This window comes from Thamnophis elegans, chromosome 12 (assembly GCF_009769535.1).
Source record: "Thamnophis elegans isolate rThaEle1 chromosome 12, rThaEle1.pri, whole genome shotgun sequence".
In the NCBI taxonomy this organism is placed as follows: Eukaryota; Metazoa; Chordata; class Lepidosauria; order Squamata; family Colubridae; genus Thamnophis; species Thamnophis elegans.
In genome coordinates this window covers 40,668,270-40,688,722 of record NC_045552.1, presented here as the reverse complement: position 1 = coordinate 40,688,722, position 20,453 = coordinate 40,668,270, and the positions used below count along the sequence as shown (strand labels likewise).

Sequence of the window (20,453 nt, the reverse complement as noted above, 5' to 3'; positions counted from 1 at the left end):
CTAAGGTTGGACACCCCTGGTTTAGAAGACACACCATTGCTTTTATATAGCTCACTTAGCCACCCTTCATTATGTACAAGTCAGACTCAACAACTGTGTGGGTGAATCTGCATAGCGCTATCCTGATCTTTTCACGTCTTGAAACAGCACAGTTGGGGAAAGGTTAACATTTTGTTTCTTTTCTTTTTTTTCTGTTATTATTTTAAAAAGCAATATAAATAAATAATTTTTAAAAAATACAGTCTTCCAGATGTCTCCCTCTTTTTTTCTCTTTTTTTTTTACGGGAACCTACTCAAGAATGTCAGGTGGAGAAGAATCCAGGGACTATGAAGCTGCATCAAGTTGTAGGTCAAAAGTGGGATTGATAAATGAGTGGAAAATCAGATGTGGCAGTTGGAGAGTTGGAAATTCCATCAAAGCTCAGCTTCAACTGACCACTGTTTCTCCTCCTTGAGTTCTTCCACACCCAGGGGCCATGGAGACTTCCTTCGGCACAAAATGTACAATCAACACCTATCCTCCTGTGCTTATCGGTGGTGGAAAGAATGTTCTGCCTGCCCTCCAGGATGGTGACCTCTGGCAGTGGGAGGACATCTCCAGCTGTATAATCATTGAGATGGGAGAAGGAAGATGTTATAAAAATGATGAAACTTCCCTCCCCACTGCGTCCCTTATATTATATATATATACGCAGTGACTCAGTGGCTAAGACGCTGAGCTTGTCGATCAGAAAGGTCAGCAGTTTGGCAGTTCGAATCCCTAGTGCCACGTAATGGAGTGAGCTCCCGTTCCTTGTCCCACCTTCTGCCAACCTAGCAGTTCTAAAACACATAAAAAATGCAAATAGAAAAATAGGAACCACCTTTGGTGGGAAGATAACACCGTTCTGTGTGCCTTCAGCATTGAGTCATGCCGGCCACATGACCACGGAGACGTCTTCAGACAGCACTGGCTCTTCAGCTTTGAAACAGAAATGAGCACCACACCCTAGAGTGACTAGCACATATGTGCAAGGGGAACCTTTACCTTTATGTATGTATATATAAACTGTGCAAGCAGATTAATATGACAAATTTCACTGGTACCAGTGTACTATGTAATATTCAAATCCTATTTCTAAGCCATCGCACAGCACCAAAATCTAGCAGCAGAAACAATATTGGGCCACCTCATCATCCTGCATGGGAATTTCCAGGAGAACAAGGATTTCTCTACCCATTCAGAGGATATTTTGGGGAGGTTCCTGCCTACCACAAATTCCACCATATTTGTGGGATCCTTGTTGCTCTCTGGTCTTGGTGATTTTCTTTCAGACATTTCATTACCAAACTAGGAAACATCACCGTACTGTTCAATCCTGGACTACAGAGAAGGCCCTCGCCTGAGGGGCCGCCAGCCGGCATTGTCCGGTCGACGGCACCCGGAGAAGGCCCAACCTGTGAGTTCTTATCGGCCGTTGGGAGGTATGTGGCAGGAGGCGGTTTCTCATATATCCAGGTCCTAAGCCATGTAGGGCTTTAAAAGTAATGACTATCACCTTGAAGCGCGTTCGGAGACCAATAGGAAGCCAGTGCAGCTCGCAGAGGATGGGTGTAATATGGGTGTATCTAGGTACACCCGTTATCGCTTGCGCGGCTGCATTCTGGACCAGCTGTAGTCTCCGAACACTTTTCAGGGGCAGCCCCATGTAGAGCGCATTACAGTAATCAAGCCTTGAGGTGACAAGGGCATGACTGACCATTCGAAGCGCCTCCCGGTCCAGGTAGGGCCGCAACTGGTGCACCAGGCGAACCTGGGCAAAAGCCCCCCTGGTCACAGCCGACAGATGGTGTTCTAACATCAGCTGTGAATCCAGGAGGACACCCAAGTTGTGGACCCACTCTGAGGGGTGTAAGATTTCACCCCCCAGGCTAAGGGATGGAATGTCTGGACTATCCTTGGGAGGCAACATCAATAGCCACTCGGTCTTGTCTGGATTGAGTGCAAGCTTGTTAGCTCCCATCCAGACCCTGACAGCCTCCAGGCACTGGCACATCACTTCCACCGCTTCGCTGAGTTGGCACGGGGCAGATAGATACAGTTGGGTATCGTCCGCATATTGATGATATTTAATCCCGTGCCGGCGTATGATCTCACCCAGTGGCTTCATGTAGATATTAAATAGGATGGGGGACAGGACTGAGCCCTGCGGCACCCCATATTTGAGGGGCCTAGGGGTTGACCTTTGTCCTCCAACCAACACCGACTGCGACCTGTCCGAGAGGTAGGAGGAGAACCACCGTAAAACGGTGCCTCCCACACCCACCTCCCATAACCGTCGCAGAAGGATACCATGGTCGATGGTATCGAAGGCCACTGAGAGATCAAGAAGCACCAGGATAGAGGAATGTCCTCTATCCCTGGCCTGCCAGAGATCATCGGTCAGCACGACCAAAGCAGTTTCGGTGCAGTAACCAGGCCTAAAACCCGACTGAAAGGGATCTAGATAGTCTGCTTCATCCAAGGTCCGTCGGAGTTGAAAGGCCACCACCTTCTCAACAACCTTCCCTACAAAAGGGAGGTTGGAGACTGGACGGTAGTTATTAAGGATAGCTGGGTCCAGGGAAGGCTTCTTAAGGAGGGGTCTTACCACTGCATCCTTCAGAGGGTGCGGGAAAGATTCCTCCTGAAGAGAGGTGTTAACAATCCTCTGGAGCCAGCCTCGTGTTACCTCCCTGTTGGTCGAGACCAGCCAGGAGGGACACGGGTCCAGTAAGCAGGTGGAGGCACTCACTGCTCCCATGGCCTTGTCCACTTCCTCAGGAGCTACAAGCTGGAACTCGCTCCATGAAATCTGATCAAGAGATGTCTGGAAAGAAATATGAAACACATTTTGGTTGCAGAGTTAGTACATGTTGAGATATCTATATGGAATCATAAAAAACAAGCTTCTTGGCAATGAGAAAAAGAATCTAATGTGATAAATGTCTTTACACAGCCAATCCAAGTTGTGCAATCATTGAAAATTGCTGCATTTCCTAGAACTCTTCACCAGGTTACATACATATGAACGATTCTTCCAGATAAACAGTTCTAAGAAAGGAATGAGTTTATTATTGTGTAACTTCAACTGCTGGGACACAGTGGCTCAGTGGCTAAGACGCGAACTTGTTGATCAGAAAGGTCGGCAGTTCGGCAGTTTGAATCTCTAGCGCTGCGTAATGGAGTGAGCACCCGTTACTCGTCCCAGCTTCTGCCAACCTAGCAGTTCAAAAGCACGCAAAAAATGCAAGTAGAAAAATAGGGACCATCTTTGGTGGGAAGGTAACAGCGTTCCTTGCGCCTTTGGCATTGAGTCATGCCAGCCACATGACCATGGAGATATCTTCAGACAGCGCTGGCTCTTCGGCTTTGAAACAGAGATGAGCACCACCCCCTAGAGTCAGGAACGACTAGCATGCTTGTGTGAGGGAAAGCTTTACTTTTACCTTAACTTCAGCTGCCCTAATTGGTTACTGCAAAAGAGATGTGTGAGTATGCGTATCAAGGTATGACACACACACAAAACACAGAAATATTATTGGACTATCTTCCAGTTGGTGTAAATTGATCGTTTTTGTCTGGCTTTGCATGATACACTAAGGTGGAAGTTGTGGTTGTAAAACCCTGCAACCTGGATTCACATAACACAGTGTCATAATCCCGCAACAGCAATATTTAAATCCAGTCACAGGATTATGAGCTGCAGAAAGAATGACATTGGTATATACATTCGTGTGAATGGAGATTTTAATCCACTTTAACACAAGAAGCACGATGAGTTGGTAAGAATTGGTAAGAGTTGGTAGAATTGGTAAGAGTTGGTAGAATAATAACATTTTTTTCTTCTGAGATACCTATAAGGAATACCTAAGATATTCGGATATTTAATGAGATTCAAAGTTGAAAAATGTAAAAATATGGCCAAAAACAATAGCAAAATCGAATTCACTCCAACGGGTGGCAACTCCAAGCTAAAAAGGATCCATTTCTACTAGGAAGAAGGGGTTAAAAGGTCTGGCTGACAGTAATCCAGTAGATACATTTGTACAGTGCACTAAATTGTAATAAAGAGACCACCAATGCTGGGACCTACCCTTTTTTATGCTGTGGGGAACAGATCAGGAATTTCTGCTTTTAACCCAACACTGCACCAACCAAACTTAGAAAACAGTCACTTATACTTGAAATCTAACAGGTGGAAAACCCAGGCAAAATGACACCAATTTTGCATTTGGGAAAATTTTATAGGATTTTTTTCTCTCTCTGCTTCCCAGAAAGTTAGAATCTAGGATCCCAGAACACTTCTAAAAAAATGAACATTCGAAGGAGATTACCAAAAGAAAAGAAAAACAAGGATAGATTTTTGGAATCTGTCTATAGGCCAATAAAGGTATTTGCAACAATATCAGATAGGGATGACCACCAATTGGGAAGGTTTTTACAAGGGGGTTGAGCAACGTCCTGCAATAATAGTATGGTACAATTGGGCCACGATGGCTCAGTGGTTAAAGAGCTTGTCAGATGAAAAGCTGGCAGCCCAGATTTGAGACCTGAGTACCACACAATGGGGTGAGCTCCCATTCCTTGCCCCAGCTCTTGCCCACCCATCAGTTCGAAAGCATGCAAATCAGGGGTGGGTTGCTACTGGCATTACTGCTGGTTCAGCATGCAAAAAAAATTCTATGCATGCACAGAACCGAAAATCAAGATGGCGCCACCACCGATAGAACCGGTTCAGGGGAGTGGCAGTCCGAGTTACTATCTACTCGGCCGAACTGGGTAGGAATCCACCTCTGATGCAAATGCAAATATATAAACAAGTACCACTTCGGTGGGAAGGTAACAGGGTTCCATGTGCCTCTGTGAATAGCCATGCTGGCCACATGACCACAGAAAATGATTTCGGATAACACTGGGCTCCCTTGGCCAAGAAATGGAGATGAGCACCTTACTCTAGAATCGGTCAAAACTGGACAGGGAAGCTTACCCCTCAATATGACAACTGTCAGAGAGGATTAAAGTGAAGTGTGAGGGGAGTTGTGCCCTGTTTGTATATCTCCCAGAGTTAGGAGTCTGGGGCTCATCCTAGCTGCTCTACATACCAGAAAACTACATTTCCCCCCTTATCTCTGAAATAGACCAACATGGTCCATTATAACATCTCATTGCTTACACAGAATGTTTCAGCCCACCCACCAAGCAGCAACGAGCTGTAAGTGCTGCCAACAGAGGAAGGAGGGAATCCGCTCAGTAACAGGAAGAGTTATGACCTGCATTAGAGTTGACTTCCCAGAGACTTATAAATCATGTACTACTTCCTATGTCCATGCAAATTAATCAACGTTATTCTTTTCCTGTTCACTGGCTGCCTTCTCTGAAATCTCTTGGATGGACTGCAGGCCTTCCATGGGAAGTTCTCAAGCGTTGGCTGGATTCAGCTTTCCTCCTTCACAGATCTTGCCCTAATGCTCCAGGCAAAATACTAAGGATGTGTTTGTTTTCTTCAAGGCCAAAATGATGGTGAAGGCTGTTCCTCTTCATCAGACTCAAAAGGAGCCATTTACCATTTTAAGATTATTGGAACTTCACTTCCTTTTATCCAGGACATGGCATATAAGCCCTGCTTGACATTGGTCCACAGTATTGTCTTTTTTCTGTTATGTATTCAAAATGGACTATGATTAGTGTGTGGGTGTATGTGTGTACAGTGTATATACGTACGCACATACGTACGTACGTGCGTGCGTGCGTGCGTGTATGTATGTATGTATGTATATAAGGGATGCAGTGGCTCAGTGGCTAAGATGCTGAGCTTGCCAATCAGAAAGGTCAGCAGTTTGGCAGTTCGAATCCCTAGTGCCGCATAACAGAGTGAGCTCCCGTTCCTTGTCCACCTTCTGCCAACCTAGCAGTTTGAAAGCACATAAAAAATGCAAATAGAAAAATAGGAACCACCTTTGGTGGGAAGGTAACAGCATTCCATGAGTCTTCAGTGTTTAGTCATGCCGGCAACATGACCACAGAGACATCTTTGGACAACACTGGCTCTTCAACTTTGGAACAGATGAGTACTGCCCCCTAGAGTCGGGAACGACTAGCACAGATGTGCGAGGAGAACCTTTACCTTTATGTAGGCATATATAATCTGTGCAAATAGATTAATATGACAAATTTCACTGGTGCCAGTGTACTATGTAATATGTATATACCATAATATAAAATTATACACCAGAGTAATATGCATGTTGCACAGAATATGACGTGCATGTGGAAGCATATGGCTAGTCTTTTTTCCCCTAACTACTTGTATAAGGATTGCTCTTTATAATATTCATGTTGACTTGTATTCTTGTATAGACTGCACCAGTAAAGGCTAAACCAATTTTGTTGTGTACATGATGTACACTGACAATAAAAGCTTTGGACATTGAGATATGCTTATATAACACATGTATATATGTGTGCATGTATGCGTATAGTTATAGGTATATTTATTTTAAGAGTGGGCATCAGAATTTCATTTTTTAAATGTGTGCCGGTGTGTTCACAGAAAAAAGTGACAATAAAGGTTAGCGCATCTCATCTTACCCGAGCCCCTTTCTCGGGGAAGCACTTGCAGCCGCCTGTACAATCACGACCTCCACAGACTCCATGATAAAATTTCTTCCCACCCTATAAAAAAAAAAGGAAACAAGAACAAAAGTTAACAATTTGGCACCTCTAACCCTAACTCATCTTCCTCCGAAAACATTCATTTGATGGCCATTTGGACAAGTTATATTCTGTTGCAAAATCTGGCTCATCTTACACTGGACACCGAATCTCAGCTTGTGATGAATCCAAAAAATACTTCTGGCCTCTTCTCACTGGTCTTCCACTTGTCCAAAATGAGTCAATACCAGAGGTGGGTTGCTCCTGGTTCAGCCCGGATTTGGACAAACCAGTAGTAGCGGCAGTGGGAGGCTCCGCCCACCCATGCCGGATACATCTGCACATGTGCAGAAGCATTATGCGCATGTGCAGGCACACATGGGAGCACCTGAACCCGTAGTAAAAATGTTGGCAACCCACCACTGGTCAATACAATATAATAACATTTATTCAAACTGGACCAATATAAATCACACAGCATCTCCCAAGCCCTCCTAGTGGTTTTTGTCAAAATATTCATGAAGCAGCAGAGACATGGTAACAAGGTCAGCCAATGAATAGGCATGGTAACAGGTCAGCCAATGGGGCTTGTTTGGAAAACAGAAACTTAAGTTTGGAGTCTGGATGTGCCTTAACTGCAGCTCTGAGTGCTGTAAAAAAGGAAACAGAAACTAATTTAGTCTGAATTTGTCTGCTGATCTGATCTGAACTGAAACTGTTCTCTGCTGTTGGTATTGTATATATATTATTATATATAAAGAAGGTTCTTATTTAAATGAATCCTGCTGAATCAGTTATCTGCATGTGCTTTCTGGATTTGATTTTTGCAACCAACTCTGACAGTTTTGCAGAAAGAGATGCGGGAAAATATGACCCTAGACCTCTGAATCCCAAAACATTAAAATCCAAAGTAATCGATTATCAAATGGCAAAATATTGGAAATAGCAATAGCACTTAGACTTATATACTGTTTCATAGTATTTTACAGCCCTCTCTAAGTGGTTTACAGAGTCAGCCTATTGCCCCCAACAATCTGGCTTCTCATTTTACCAACTTCAGAAGGATGGAAGGCTGAGTCAACCTTGAGTTGGTCAGAATCAAACTTCTGGCAGAGGACAGGGTCAGCCTACAACACTGCATTCTAACTAGTGAGCCACCACAGTTGATGCACATTAGTAAGTTTGGCCACATGAGTTACATTGGGAGTCAAGTTCTGTGGATTTTACTCTTTTCTAGCTGGTGCATTACAAGGAAAGCCACATATTTAACCTAATGTGAATATATTGCATTTTTTAATTGTTGCAGCAAGGGAGAATATATTAAACTATTTTAGATTTTGGATCTGGGACTCTTTCTTCAGCTACCAACACCTCTCTTCAAAGGCTGACTAGGTTTCCAAAATATTAGATAACCCTCACAGCAGAAGAACGACTTTCAATCAACTGTGCCTAAACTGAAGCCCAAGCACAGAATTTGTTTTGAAAAATAAGGAAACGTGTCCTATAAAATGCCACCTTCAAATCCTACTTCTAACTTTCTTCTCCTTTGCTTGTCCAAAAAGGTCATCCACTCACTTGTGAATGAACGAAATCTGAGCAGGGAGGAAGTGCAACAGGCCAGTTGGCAAAAAACCAGGTGTTGCCTGTCACACAAGCATTTTATTTACGGAAGAGGCTCCTGCAGGCCCTGCTAAGTGACTGAAACAGCAGGTTAAAGCATGCAGTCATCAAAACCAGCTTTTGACCTTTTGGAAGGGAAATCCCAGCATTTTTCTTGCCTTTCGGAACCAATATAGCTATAAAATGGTCTCCTTTGATTCTAGTTAGGAATTCAGACCCCTGCTTAACACCCCAGCAAGAAGATACGATAGAAGAAGATATAAATCCCTAGTAAGAGCACACCTAGAGTACTGCATCCAGTTTTAGTCACCACACTATAAAAAAAGATGTTGAGACTCTAGAAAAAGTTCAGAGAAGAGAAACCTAGAGGATTAAGGGACTGGAGACTAAAACATATGAAGAACGGTTGCAGGAACTGGGCATGGCTAGTCTAGTGAAGAGAAGGACCAGGGGAGACAGGAGAGCAGTCTTCCAATATTTGAGGGGCTACCACAGAGAGGAAGGGGTCAAGATATTTCCCAAAGCACCTGGGGGCCAGACAAGGAATAATAAATGGAAACTGACCAAGGAGAGATTCAACCTAGAAATAAGGAGAAACTTTCTAACAGTGAGAACAATCAACCAATGGAACAGAAGCTGCCTTCAGAAGTTGTGGGAACTTCATCACTTGAGACTTTCAAGAAGAGATTGGACTGCCATTTTTCAGAAATGGTATGGGGTCCCCTGCTTAAGTGTAGGGGTTGGACTAGATGACCTATAAGGTTTCTTCCAACTCTATTAATCTGGATCTGTAAATCAGAACAATGCTGGATTTTCACCAATAAGTATAGCTGGAGTCTACCTAGGATTCATTTTAAGGTGAGTAAACCCATAAAGGAGAATAGCCAATAGTCCTCGACTTATGGCCACAATTGACCCTGAAATTTCTGTTGTTAACTGAGACAATTGTTAATTGAATGTTGCCCCATTTTGTGACCTTTGTTCCCACAGTTGTTAAGCAAATCACTGCAGTTGTTAAGTCAGTAATACGGTTGTTAAGTGGATCTGGCTTCTCCAGCGACATTGTTTGTCAAAAGGTCGCAAAAGGGGATCACATGACCCCAGGACGCTGCGACTGTCATAAATATGAATCACTTGCCAAGCATCCAAATGTTGATTTATTGACCAGGAAGCTGCAACAACAATCATAAATGTGAAAAATGGACATAAGTCACTTATTTCAGTGCCATCGCAACTTTGAATGGTCATTAAATGAATGGCTGTGAGTCAAGGATGGCCTGCATTGTCTTTTCTCTGATCAAGCAAGACAATCCTAGTGGACAACCATTTAAATATGAGCCAACAGTGTGCAGCAGCTGCAAAAAAAGTCAACACAGTTCTAGGCTGCATCAACAGAGGGATAGAATCAAGATCACGTGAAGTGTTAATACCACTTTATAATGCCTTGGTAAGGCCACACTTGGAATACTGTATCCAGTTTTGGTTGCCACGATGTAGAAAAGATGTGGGGACTCTGGAAAGAGTGCAGAGAAGAGCAACAAAGATGATTAGGGGACTGGAGACTAAAACATATTAAACGGTTGCAGGAACTGGGTATGTCTAGTTTAATGAAAAGAAGGAATAGGGGAGACATGATAGCAGGGTTCCTATATCTCAGGGGTTGCCACGAAGAAGAGGGAGTCAAACTATTTTCCAAAACACCTGAGGGTAGAATCAAGAAACAATGCTTGGAAACTAATCAAGGAGAGAAGCAACTTAGAACTGAGGAGAAATTTCCTGACAGTGAGAACAATGAATCAATGGAACAGCTTGCCTCCAGAAGTTGTGAATGCCCCAACACTGGAAGTCTTTAAGAAGATGCTGGATAGCCATTTGTCTGGAACAGTATAGGGTTTCCTGCCTAGGCAGGGAGTTGGACTCGAAGACCTCCAAGATCCCTTCCAACTCTGGTATTGTATTGTATTGTATTGTATTGTATTGTATTGTATTGTATTGTATTGTACTGTACTATACTGTACTGTACTGTAATTTATCTCTCTCTGCAAATCCCATCGTCTTCACCAAAAATTCCTCTATAACAGTAACGGCTAACCTTTTTGTCAGCACATGCCAAAAGCGTGCATGCACGCACCCATAATGGAATGTATATGCGACTCCCCCATGTGCCCTGCCCCCATGCATGTGCACCCCACCCCATGCATGTGCATGTAACACCCCTGTGCTCCTCTTCCCCCCTGTGCATACGACCTCCACATGCCCCCCACAGAGACCCGAAAACCAGCTGGCCGGCGGGAGGTGCGTGCACATGCACGGCGGAACTGAGCTGGGGCGATGGCTCATGTGCCCACAGAGAGAGCTCTGGCACATGTGGTTTGCCATCACGGCTCTATAATGTTGGATCTTTCCAGCATTGAGCATATAATAATCGGCCTGCAGTTGTCATATATCATGATTAGTGCTTTGCAAAAAGGCTATTTGTACATCTTAACTCTTGAGCAGCAAAGCCCGTAATTGTTGCAAATCAAGTAAACTATCGTTACAAGCATCCATTTAGTATTTGTTTAGAACCAAGGTACTAATTGAGGCATCACAACAGCTGTTGCCCCATTCATTTTTGCGAGTTCCCTTGGTGAGAAAGCTGCAGGCCAGTGCCGCTTTTCTTTTCTTTAACAAATCCTTAGAAAAGGGAAGATAATAACTAGAGATTCCAAAAATGTCAGGCCTGGGCCAAGGCTATTAGGTTTCATACAAAGACTCGGGTTATGTAATAGGCGGCTTATAGGATTAGAGAATATTGCATTTGTGGTTCTTAATTGAAACACATGCAAGCGAGGTTGGAGAAGAAAAAGTAAAGCTTTCAGGACTGGGGCACAGTGAGAAAGGGAGGATTTTTTTCCACGCCACTACCTGTGCATAAAATCTCCAAGGCAGCTCCCCTCTTTAAACCTCGAATGAAATTAATTGTGGGATGAATGGGCATGGAAACCAGCACCGGGCTTAAAATCATCCCTTATTTATCTTTTAGGAGTCAGCCAGACAGTCTATCACAGTCTTAGTCCAGTGCGTGTAATGTGAGCCTGAGTGCTCCGAATTAATTCATCTTAAGAGGCTGTAAATAAAAATTAAAACAAACTTAAAAAGCATCTGTGCAATAGCCCAATTAGAATCCCTAAGTGAAGGCTGCAAGGTACACTTGGTGCCTAATGAAGGATCTAAAATTATATAAAATGAGAGGACATCTAAAATTACAAAAATGTAACATTATCTAAAATGTATGTAAAGTGCGATATGTACAATGACCCAAAAAAGAAATAAAATATAAAATTATGTAAAATAAAAAGCACAAAACCTAGCCATAAACACTGTAAGAAAAGGCAACTCAACTCAATGGAGCCTGATCAGGAGATTGAGAATAAATCTGATTCATAGAACATAGAGGAGGGTTGGAAGGGACCTTGGAGGTCTTCTAGCCCAAGCAGGAAACTCTCTACCACGCCAGACCAATTGTTGTCCAGTCTCTTCTTGAAAACCTCCAGTGATGGAGCATCCAGAATTTCCAGAGATAAATGGGTAGGGGACCTCAGTGCTAGATTGGGCCCCAATGACCACATCCTCTACCCCACAGCACAAATGTCCCTTTGAATCCTGAAACTAATGGATTCCTCTTCAAAAGATCAGAAATCCAACTTTGTTGGTTTTTTCAGTCTTCATAGCACATAGCGATGGAAGGGATCTTGGAGGTCTTCTAGTCCAATCCACTGCCCATGGAAGGAAATCTTATACCAGTGATGGTGAACCTTTTTGCACCGAGTGCCTAAACTGGAATGCACATGTGCATGCCTGCGCATGCGCGCTGGCCAGCTGGTTTTCATGTGCCCCAGCACGCGCGAAGGCCAGCTGGCCGATGGGCATGCTGGCTATATTATTCTCCCTTCCATCCATAAATTACTTCTCTGTATAGAAAAGAACGTCTACAGGCTGGCAAAAAAAATAATATAACAGAATGTGCTGGACAGATTTACCACAGTCAGAACAAAACTGTCTTGAGTCCCATGCAATAAATTAAAATTTGCTTTTAAACATAGGCTGCCTCTATCCTTCCTCTCGCAAGGCTGCAAGCTAAACGTATTTCTCAGCTAGACAGGCAAGCAGCATCATTAGCCTGTTCAAATTACCCATCCTCTGATTTAGTTTCTAAATTAGAACCTTCATCTATCTTAAATGCAGACAGGGTGGAACCGATCTCACATGTAGCCAGTTTGACTTCCCAAGAATAAGCCCAAACTACACACTGAGTGCCTATTTTCAGTGGCATCTCCAGCCCGTAGAACAAGTTGCCTGCATATCTGGCTTGAAGGCCACATTAGATCAAAATGAATAAACCTGATCGAACCGTTTCTTCCTGCTGATCTTTTTAAAACCTGCATTTCTGCTTACAAGCTGCAAACAGACCAGAAGCAGCTTAAGGTCCATATTCATTTATTTAGGAAATTTATATTGCTACCTATTTGCACATAGCGACTCAAAGCAGCTTAAGTAAAGGCAAAGGTTCCCCTCGCACGTATGTGCTAGTCGTTCCCGACTCTAGGGGGTGGTGCTCATCTCTGTTTCAAAGCCAAAGAGCCAGCGCTGTCCAAAGACGTCTCCATGTTCATATGGCCGGCATGACTCAACACCATAGGTGCACGGAACATTGTTCCCTTCCCACCAAAGGTGGTTCCTATTTTTCTACTTGAATTTTTTATGTGCTTTTGAACTGCTAGGTTGGCAGAAGCTGGGACAAGTAACGTCCATTACGCGGCGCTAAGGATTCGAATTGCCGACTTTTCTGATCGACAAGCTCAGCGTCTTAGCCACTGAGCCACTGCGTCTCTCAAGGCAGCTTACAAGAATATAAAAACCCCATATAAAAACAATAAAAGCAATAAAAGAGAAAATCATATAATAAAATAATAAAATAATGTAAGAACTCCACCACCACCCTCCGTCCCTGTGACAACACATCACACCAGCCATTCAATGGGCTCCATTCTGCTCTGCGTTCCCCAGGCCCGCTGGTAGAACCAGGTCTTCAGCGCCTTCCGGAAGAGTGGGGGAGGCAGTCTAATTTCCAGAGGGATGATGTTCCAGAGAGAGGGAGCCACCACGGAGAAGGCCCTTCTTCTGGGTCCCACCAGGTGTGTCTCCCTAGGGATGGGACCCACAACATTCCTTGCCTCCCCGCTCTGGTGGGTCGGGTAGATTTGACTGGCAAGAGACGGTCCCTCAGATAAGCTGGTCCCGCACCTTTAGAGGTGACAACCAGCACCTTGAATTGCACCCAGAAGCAAATCAGCAGCCAACGCAGCTCCCGCAGGAGAGGTGATACATGTTCACACCAAACCATGCAGGCCGCTACATTTTGCACCAACTGGAGCTTCCGGATGCTCTTCAAGGGCAGCCCCATGTAGAACGTGTTGCAACAGTCAAGACGGGAAGTGACTAGGGCATGAGTGATCGTGAGTAGGGTCACTCTATTGTATATTAATTATAGCCAATCTAAATACAAACTTACATTGAGCCATAGCGGGAGGATGAGCATTGGTTGTTTGGCTAGTCAAAATAGATGTCAGTAGACAACAAAACCCTCTTTCACCCCTTTGAAATCCCAAACTGATCTAAGGCCTCCAAGAATTGAAATTTTAGGCTTGGATAACCTTGAACGATGGCATCTACATTCCGATTTGAGAGTAGTGGACAAGATAATCTGCCACAATGTCCTACCTGTTAATAACTACTTTCACTTCAACTGCAATAACACAAGGACTATCCATAGATACAAACTAAATGCAATCCGTTCTAATCTTGATTGCAGGAAAAATGATTTCAGTAATAGAATAGTAAATGTATGGAACACCCTACCCGGTCCTGTTGTTAGTTCCTCTAACCCCCAAACCTTTTACCTTAAGCTGTCTACCGTGGACCTTACACATTTCTTAAGAGGTCCCTAAGGGGGCGTGCATAAGCGCACCAGCGTGCCTACCATCCCTGTCCTACTGTCCCCATTTATATGTACTCTTTTTATGTGTTTATGGCTGTGTTTTTGTTTATTTATATCCATTTATTTGTGCCATTTTTTCATGTGTTTTTCATTCTGGTTTCCTTGTACTTGTTGACAAATAAAAATGAATAAATAATAAATAAAAATAAATAAATAAATAAATAAATAAAGAAGGATCAAGCCATTGGAAAGGGCTAGGAAAAGTGAAGTGGACTATGGTAAGCATGAGAAAGGGCTTTTTTTTTAAAAAAAGCACACACTGTCACAAAATGCTGAGATGGTTCTCACCATCTTCACTAGCTCCTGGGAATATTCTTTATCATCTTAGATTACTTGACTCTTCTTTCCTGGGCTGAAACACTCGCTTTAAAAAAAAAGTTAACTAACGGCCTCCCAGCTTTCCAAGAAGAGATCTCAAGGTGATGTGAGACCCAGAGGCATTGGTTGAAAACAGAGGTTACATACAAGAGTGAGGTTCTGCAGCACATTTCTCGTTTGGAATGGAATGGAATGGAATAGAACAGAATAGTATAGAATAGAATATAGTATAAGAAATCAGAATGGAATGGGATGGGATGGGATGGAATAGAATAGAATAGAATAGGAATAGGAATAGGAATAGGAACAGGAACAAGAACAGAATAGAACTCACATATAACTGGCCTGCCATATATTATAGCAATAGCAATAGCAGTTAGACTTATATACCGCTTTGTAGGGCTTTCAGCCCTCTCTAAGCAGTTTACAGAGTCAGCACATTGCCCCCACAGTCTGGGTCCTCATTTCACCCACCTCGGAAGGATGGAGCCGGTGAGATTTGAACCGCTGAACTGCAGATAACAGTCAGCTGAAGTGGCCTGCAGTACTGCACCCTAACCACTGCGCCACCTTGGCTCTTATATTGTGAACAGCTCATAGCAATAGCAATTAGACTTATATACCGCTTCATAGGGCTTTCAGCCCTCTCTAAGCGGTTTACAGAGTCAGCATATTGCCCCCAACAACAATCCGGGTCCTCATTTTACCCACCTCGGAAGGATGGAAGGCTGAGTCAACCCTGAGCCAGTGAGATTTGAACAGCCGAACTGCAGAACTGCAGTCAGCTGAAGTAGCCTGCAGTGCTGCATTTAACCACTGCGCCACTTCGGCTCATAATGCACATGCATTATGCATCTTCAGTGCTGCAGATTCTGAAAGGACAGATTTTCTAGCAATGGTTAACATGTTTGTAGTCTTCATGTCCATCCTTACCATGCTCCATGATACCAAGGGACACAATATAACCCTGGTCAGAATATGAGCTACGTAAAAATCCCACCATGGAGCAAGTTGATGCAGATTTGGGGCATGATATGTCAATGGGGATTTCATTAGCTCCTTGTCTTAATCCCATGTTTACTGAAATACTGACAGCTACTTTAATTTGGAGGACACCAAGACCAGGATCCCTTTTCATCAGCTTAATCCGATCAATCTTGGAGGGGCAGAACTAGAATTCCTCATCAATCATTATTGCATATCAAGCAGCAGAGAGTAGGTGCAACCTTGCTCGTTTGTTTGCTGAGAAAAACCTTTCTCCAGGAGAAGGGTGACAATAGAACACATAATCAGTTGCATAAGATCTCTTTTCTCAATTGTGACATCAAGAGCACCAAAAAAGGAGAAAGTAGCTGAACAAGTGGGAGACATACCCTTTTGTGTATAAATAATCCCACACTCATCAGGGTGTTGCCATGAAAATCCAAACATTTAGAATGGGCAAATGGTTGTAAGTCAAAAACTACAATATCTGTATTCAGTGGCCTGCCTTTTATCTATTCAGTCTATGTGGATGCAAACGTAAGTTTTAGACCAATGGTTCCCAACCTATTTTTGGCCATGCCCCACCTAAGCATCTCTAAAATCCTGATGTTGCCCCCGAGATATATAATTCTTACTTTACTCAAAAAGTGAACTCTACTCAGGTGGAGGAAGCCTAAAAGGCCATTAACTTGGTTTAAACAAGGTTCAAATTGACCCCGATTAAAAATCAAATTGCCCCCCCCCCGTGGGGCCCACTTCTGCTGTAAAATAGGATTTAATATACTGTATGTCAAAACGCTGCCATAGTTTCTGTTATTATAGAAGAGAGACCTATAAATAAAATTAGCCAGTTATTTTGGAACAAATATATTCCAGTTTCCCAACAGGAATAGATGGGGTTTTCTAAGGTCTCACAGCAACGGAACTATTCTTCAGAACAATAGCCAAGATTTGTCCAATGTTCAATTGCTTTGCATTTATCCTGCATTCAGATTCCAAACCGTAATCTCAAAAGAAAGCATGTCTGAAGCTTTCAAAGATCTGGGCACTCCATGCCAGGCCAAATGCAAGGCACACCATGCACAATGCACCCCAATCTCTGGGCATCCTGCCAGCCATTTGTCTGTGATGATTAATCAAGAGTTGGAAGGGACCTTAAAGGTTTTCTAGTCCAACCCCTGCTTAGGCAGGAAACCCTACAACACTTCAGACAAATGGCTATCCAACATCTTCTTAAAGATTTCCAGTGTTGGGGCATTCACAACTTCTGGGGGCAAGTTGTTCCACTGATTAATTGTTCTAACTGTCAGGAAATTTCTCCTCAGTTCTAAGTTGCTTCTCTCCTTGATTAGTTTCCACCCATTGCTTCTTGTCCTACTCTGCTTTGGAGAATAGCTTGACTCCCTCTTCTTTGTGGCAACCCCTGAGATATTGGAACACTGCTATCATATCTCCAATAGTCCTTCTTTTCATCAAACTAGACATACCTAGTTCCTCCAACCGTTCTTCATCTGTCTTAGCTTCCAGTCCCCTAATCCTCTTTGTTGCTCTTCTCTGCACTCTTTCTAGAGACTCCACATCTTTTCTACATCATGGTGACCAAAACTGAATGCAGTATTCCAAGTATGGCCTTACCAAGGCCTTGTAAATTTGTATTGACACTTCACATGATCTAAATGTTTAAAGTTTAAGTTCTCTTCGACTATCACTCTTGAATGCTGAACATCCTTTTCAACTTCTTAGTTAATAAACATCTCCAGCCTTCAACTCACCCCACCAGTTTACAAATTACCTGGGTTAATTTGCTGAAAATAAATTAAAACTGAAATAAAATCACAAATTCCCTGGGCTGATTTGCTGAAAATAAAATAAAAATAAAATAAAAAGTGCCATTAAGAGGGGAAATGTCCATCTCACAGCAACAGGAATCCACTTTGGATTTTGAAAACAATCGTACCATTTACCAAAAACAGAATAGAAACATTCTGTCTGTTGGAAAATAACAGTATAACAGAAGAGAGTTGGAAGGGGCCTTGGAGGTCTTCTAGTCCAACCCCCTGCTCAAGCAGGAAACCCGATTCAATTGGGTCATGTTACATGTTAGTAAATGTTGTAATGGGAAATTCTAAAGAAAATGTGTACATTTTGTTATTGATTTCCCTTCCAATTACATAAAAATCCTGCCAAAATCTCAGACATTAGAAAATTCAGCTCCATATGCTTCCTTTGGAAAGAAAAAAGAGAGAATTCGTGTGGCTTATAAAGTTTAAGTTATTTTGTTTGAAGTCAAAAGCACTCCGTTGATGTCTTGCTTATACAAAAATGACTATTATTTATAAACATTTCAGATGACAGCTGAAATGATGACATTCTGCCTTAATTTGGGTTTTTTTCCCCCCTATATGTTATACTTACAATCAAATTTTTGTTACTCTTTGTATTTCCTTTTTCCAAGTATTTGTGCTTTTGGTTTAATAAAAAGGGAAGATGCTGATATTTTATAACAGACAGCCCAGAAGTAAAACTTTGCAAGAAGCTGTATATTGTATAGAAAAAATATATATGCTCTACCTACAACATTTCCCTTCTCTGTCATATTTTTTCTAAGTATTCACTGGAAATATTTAAAGAAAACACTTATCACCCCCACAAATTTCATCACCCAAAATTAATGGACCATATGCAAGCTTCCAAAATTGAAAAACAATATCATATGTTTTCTTCTGGAATAGATTTCATGATATTTTGCAATAACAGGGAGTTTGTTTCTTGTCGTTTGTGAATAGAATAGAATAGAACAGTACAGAATAAGAGTTGGAAGGGACCTCGGAAGTCTTCTAATCTAACCTCCTGCTTAGGCAGAAAACCCTACACCACTTCTCGTACACTGATTCAAAGTTGATATAAAACTGTTGTTCCTAGATTCTTAACTTTTTTCCTAGTTTCCCTGCTATTGTTTGTTCTTAAGTTTTTCTGCTTTTTAATTTTTGCTTATAGGTTGATTTTGTATTTTTGTAGTTAGTTGGATGATTGTATTTTTGTGCATTTACAAAAAGCTCGTACCGCGTTTCCCTGAAAATAAGACAGGGTCTTATTTTCTTTTGACCCCTGAAATAAGCCTTTGGCCTTATTTTTGAGGTGCAGGAGGCAGCCAGTATTGTCACCTCATGGCTGCTGCTGTGTTGCAATATTTTCGGCAAAAATGCTTTGCAATTCCAAATTAGTTAAATATAGTTACCATGCTAACTCCCCTAAAACTAAAGGTAAAGATTCCCTTCCCACATATGTGCTAATCGTTCCTGACTCTAGGGGATGGTGCTCATCTCCATTTCAAAGCCGAAGAGCCAGCACTGTCCGAAGACATCTCCATGGTCATGTGGCCAGCATGGCTAAACATCGAAGGCACACGGAACGCTGTTTACCTTCCCACCAAAGATGGATCCTATTTTTCTATTTGCATTTTGTACATGATTTCGAACTGCTAGGTTGGCAGAAGCTAGGACAAGTAACAGGAGCTCACTCTGTTTTGTGGCTCTAGGGATTCGAACCACCAAACTGCTGACCTTTCTGATCGACAAGCTCAGCATCTTAGCCACTGAGCCACCGCATCCCCTACATTTAATTATTTCCCCACCCTTTTTCTAAAATATGCAAAAAAAAACACCCCACCACTCCATCCTCCTAAAAATGCTACAGTACAATCAACAGAATAAGACAAGTTACTTTGCTCCTATACAAAATATTTTTAAACTTTATCCCTACTGCCAGGGAAGCACATCTTAATCGAAACACATCTAAATTGTTCTGTGCAGACCTAAAAATATTCCAGGAACTTCAGCTGATGCAAGATAAAACAGCAGAAATAACAAATGGGGCTGACATCTTGAATCCACAGTTTCATTAAAATCACCCCAACAATCTGAACTCTGCTTGCTTTCCAGTTGCCCAGAACTCCTCATCAGGATAAGGTGGTCAACCCCAACTTGAATTCTCCACAAAAGGTGGGGGCGGGTTCAATTCCCACAGTGCTTAGCAATGCTGGCTAGGATATTTGGGGAGTTGAAATCTAATCAGGTTGGGAAAGTCTAAGATGGGTGATACCCAAAGCTCTAAATGATTTCAAACTAGTATAAGAAGAGCTACATTTCCCTATGTACACGTTCTTACTATTAAGTCCTATTACGTGATGACCAAGGTCAGTTGAGGACTTGAATAATAGTTTCCTTAGTTCTAATCTAATAACAGAACCAACAGAGTTGGAAAGGGCCTTGGAGGTCTTCTATTCCAAGTCCCTGCTCAAGCAGAAGACCCTACAGCATTCTGGACAAATGGCTGTCCAATCTCTTTTAAAACCTTCCGTGATGGAGCACCCACAACTTCTGAAGTCAAGCCATTCCACTGGTTAATTGTTATGTCAGTAAATTTCTCCTAACTTCCAGGTTGCTTCTCTCCTTCATTAGTTTCCATCTGTTGTTTCTTGCCCTGCCTCCTGGTGCTTTGGAGAAGAGCTTGACTCCCTCTTCTTTATGGCAGCCCCTCAAATATTGGAAGAGTGCTATCATGTGTCACCCCTTAGTCCTCCTTTTCACTAGACTAGACCGACCCAATTCCTGCAACCATTCTTCATATGTTTTAGCCTCCTAATCCTCTTTGTTGCTCTTCTCTGCCCTCTTTCCTGAGTCTCAATATCTTTTTTATATTGGTGACCAAAACTGGATGCAACATTCCAAGTGTGGTCTTATAAATTGGTACTAACACTTCATGTGATCTTGATTTTATCCCTCTGTCAATGCAGAGTTGCATTGGCTTTTTTTGACA

At 42.6% G+C, this 20,453-nt stretch overlaps 1 protein-coding gene across 2 annotated transcripts in view; it reads right to left on the bottom strand.

Moving 5' to 3' along the window:
* The window catches only part of COL4A6 (collagen type IV alpha 6 chain), a 217,305-nt gene that overhangs the window by 139,015 nt on the left and 57,837 nt on the right, over nt 1-20,453 (bottom strand). For both annotated transcript variants that reach the window (XM_032227189.1, XM_032227190.1), the window contains exon 3: nt 6,611-6,694. In XM_032227189.1, the coding sequence (XP_032083080.1) occupies nt 6,611-6,694 (84 nt within the window). The remainder of the gene's footprint in view (nt 1-6,610; nt 6,695-20,453) is intronic.